Here is a 3,355-nt window from a genome sequence, read left to right on the forward strand (position 1 = left end):
ATTAAAGAATTGATTTTGACTTTCTCAAATTCATTTTCTCTACAGAAAAGATATCTGTTTTAAGTATGCCACTTACAAACTCCATCTTTTTTAGTTTCAACAAATAAAATATGAAACAGAGATTGAAATGCAAAAGATAAAAATAAATCTGTATGACAGTTTTAAACACACCTTTTCGTGAAATAGTTTTCTAGTCTCTCCTCTTGTTGATGGAGTAGGATAGAATCCAGTAAATTGAGGTAAAGATTGTAGTATCAAAGAGCGTAATTCCGGAAACTCAAGTCGCTCAGTGTCGCTTCGGGTTTCCACAGGGACAATCTGCTTCAAAGAGTTACATCCAGAAACTTCAATTGTTTCAAGAACAATTAGAAGTCTAACCACAGAAATGAAGAAGATACTCTCTAGTTTACTACACTGATAAATCTTGACAATTTTCAATTTACCAAATGAGAATGCTGAAAGTTTACATGAGCATATTTCAAATAAGTTCTTGAGATCATAGAGATACAATGACTCCAATTTAGGAAAAGCCTCCTCAGGTTGCTTCCTGTCTGTTGGGTTGATGAGAGATTGAATGTCGAAATTGCTTACAATGGACAAATGTTTTAGACATGGAAATCCTTTCAAATTCAAACTATAAAACATATCTTCAAATCCATTTAGGTCTTCTAACAACAAATTCTCAACTCCGTCAAACAACATCTTGATACCCACTTGAGAATGAATGTCAAAGCTATCATTTAACTGTATTGCCAAAAATCTTGATGTTTCATACTTCTCTGTCATCTTGAAATCTATCTCTAAAGATGCCTTCAAATCTCCAATAATAATCTTGTAACTATATAACTTGTCAAAGAATAAGTTGTTTGGCAAATGATCAATATTTGGGATTTGCATTTCCAAAGTTGTCAACAGATTCAGATGCCTTAACTCAGAAAGACTAGCATGTTCACTTTGATCTGTTTGTTCTTCAATGTTCCATTGAATCAATGTGTTTCCAATATACAGCTCTTCTAAACTAATCAAACTGTTTATTACATTGGATGGAATTTTTTGAAGTTTGGAGCAATTACTGATGTCAAAAATTTGAAGCTTTGTTAACTCCTTCAATTCAGCAGGCAATTTATCAATATCAGATCTCGAAAAACTAAGAATTCTTAAGTTTTTCAACTCGCCTATATAGGCTAGTTTCTCACCTAGTGTGCATTCCTCCAAACAAAGCATTCTGAGCTTCGTAAGGTATCTAATTGTCCAAGGTAAGGGTGATAGATCAAAACCAGTTAATATCAACACTTTGAGTTCTTTCATTCCTTCGAAAAAGTTGTCTGGTAACTTCACACGTGGATAACCATTGTCAACATGGAAGAATCTAAGTTGGGGGCAATTCATCATTCTAGGAAACTCGCCAATGATATCACAATGTTGTAAGGAAATAGCAGCGTACCTTTTAAGTTGATCCTCATCAGGCCATTCATCTATTTTTCCCTTTGTCATTGTAAATACATGCTTCTCCTCAAATGCTATTGACAAAGCCCCACTGCGAACAATATCTTGCATGGTGAAATGATCATTTGAATAACTATCAGACAATAAACCAGACTCTTTTAGCTTTCCGACCAATGCATATACTCTATCTTTGGCTTCCTTTACTGAGTAGATTCCATGAAGAAAACCCAAACCAATGCAGGATCTCACCAAGTTCGTAATTAATGCATCATGACCCATACGAGCACAAAGTAAGAAATTATATTTGAGCTCCTCGTTTTCTAAAAGATCATAACTCAACTTTGTAGAAAATTCAGCCGCTCCTATTAACCTTTTCCCTTCAAGCTCTCGGTTAATATTCTCCCATACCGAGCGGCTCTGATTTTTTAATGCCCTTGCAGTTGTAACTATTGACATTGGCAGCCCATTACATTTCTCGGTAATTTGAGCTGCTAATATTTCCAAATAAGAATTTGTACCATCTATTCCAGCCTTTTTCTTGAACAACTTCTCTGCTTCCTTTTCCTTTAAGACTTCCACAGAGAAAATAGAGTTTTCCTTCCCTTCCATATGACTTTTTAACACTTGTTTACTCTCAGAGATCATCAAAACTTTGCACCCTGTGTAATGACTAAGAGTTTCTCCTGTTTTCATCTTATTGGAATCACTGGGGAGTTTTTTGGATTTCATCATATTGAGAGCACTAGGTTCTACTGTCATCATATTGTGAGCCACATGGGATTTTTCCATTTCAGTCATATTGTGAGCCCGGGGGGATTTCCTTTCATCACCATCGAATGGAATCCCCAGCATAGTGAAGTCAATTTCTGCCCAAAGATCATCCAGGATTATAAGGGTGCTTTCTTTCTCGTTCTTTAATCTCTCTTGTATTCGAGCAGCTCTTGCAATGTCACTTTCCTCATCCAATTTCATCCCCAGTATGTCAGCAATTTGGCCTTGGATTTTTCTTATGTCAGCATTCCTTGTTATGCTTGCCATGGTGACTACATCGAACATCTTAGCTTCCAAGGCTTCCTTAGCAACTCTTTTGACCAAACTGGTTTTGCCCACACCACTCAACCCATAAACTCCAATCATTCTAACATTCGGGTCTTCCAAAGCAGCCTTAATCTTGTTCACAGTTTCATCTCTTGAGGGAAAGCTTTCATAACCAACATTAGTAAAAAAGGCAACCATGGAGGGTGGACCAAGCCAATAAGAAACTGCATCATGCTTTGCTTTTTGCTCTAGTTCATTAACCTTCCTTGTAATATTAAATGCTTTTTTGCTAAGATGATACCTTATCCCGGGCTTAGGAAGGAAACCACTTGTAGAGAAGTCAAACACTGCATGTTTATTGCATTCGTCCCCATCAAAATCTTCATAATCAGAAATTATTTTCTCCACCCCTTCTATCCATTCTTTAACTACATCTGCAAATCTTCTTCCATATCGGTTTTCTTCCTCCTTAACTTTATGTTGAACTACATCTCTCGCCTTCTTGAGATTTTGAACACAAACTTTTAGTTCTGCAACTCTTGCCTCGTATTGCAATAACGGAATCAAAAAAATTTCCTTTATCCATGCCTTGGTCCGAGGTGACATCAGGAATTGAAAAACAAGTTGTAGAGGGTCCATCTCTCATCATTCACTTGACTTTATTGAGCTCTATATCAACCACATCTTCTGCACGCACGTAAACAAGATTGTAATATTAAATACGATGAATAAAAGAATAAATGTAAATTAATTAAATTAAATTAATAGATGAGGTGGGTTTATCATTTCAAATATTTTTATCGAAGACCTAAATTAATAAGAAACAAACAACTTTTATATATATATATATATATATATATATATATTGAAA

At 35.5% G+C, this 3,355-nt stretch overlaps 1 protein-coding gene across 1 annotated transcript; it reads right to left on the reverse strand.

The window, feature by feature from the left end:
- Window positions 1-171: 171 nt before the first annotated feature.
- LOC133317215 (disease resistance protein RPS2-like) lies at window positions 172-3,123 on the reverse strand (the record flags this gene model as incomplete). The annotated part of the gene is made up of 2 exons (XM_061519053.1): window positions 840-3,123; window positions 172-686 (listed from the first exon to the last, which is right to left on the reverse strand). Coding segments are annotated over exons 1-2 (2,799 nt in total), but the record flags the coding sequence as incomplete, so codon positions are not given.
- Window positions 3,124-3,355: the final 232 nt, after the last annotated feature.

The sequence above is a fragment of the Gastrolobium bilobum genome, unplaced genomic scaffold (assembly GCF_033153095.1).
Source record: "Gastrolobium bilobum isolate Gb01-03AN ecotype WA unplaced genomic scaffold, APGP_CSIRO_Gbil_v1 utg1269, whole genome shotgun sequence".
In the NCBI taxonomy this organism is placed as follows: domain Eukaryota; kingdom Viridiplantae; phylum Streptophyta; class Magnoliopsida; order Fabales; family Fabaceae; genus Gastrolobium; species Gastrolobium bilobum.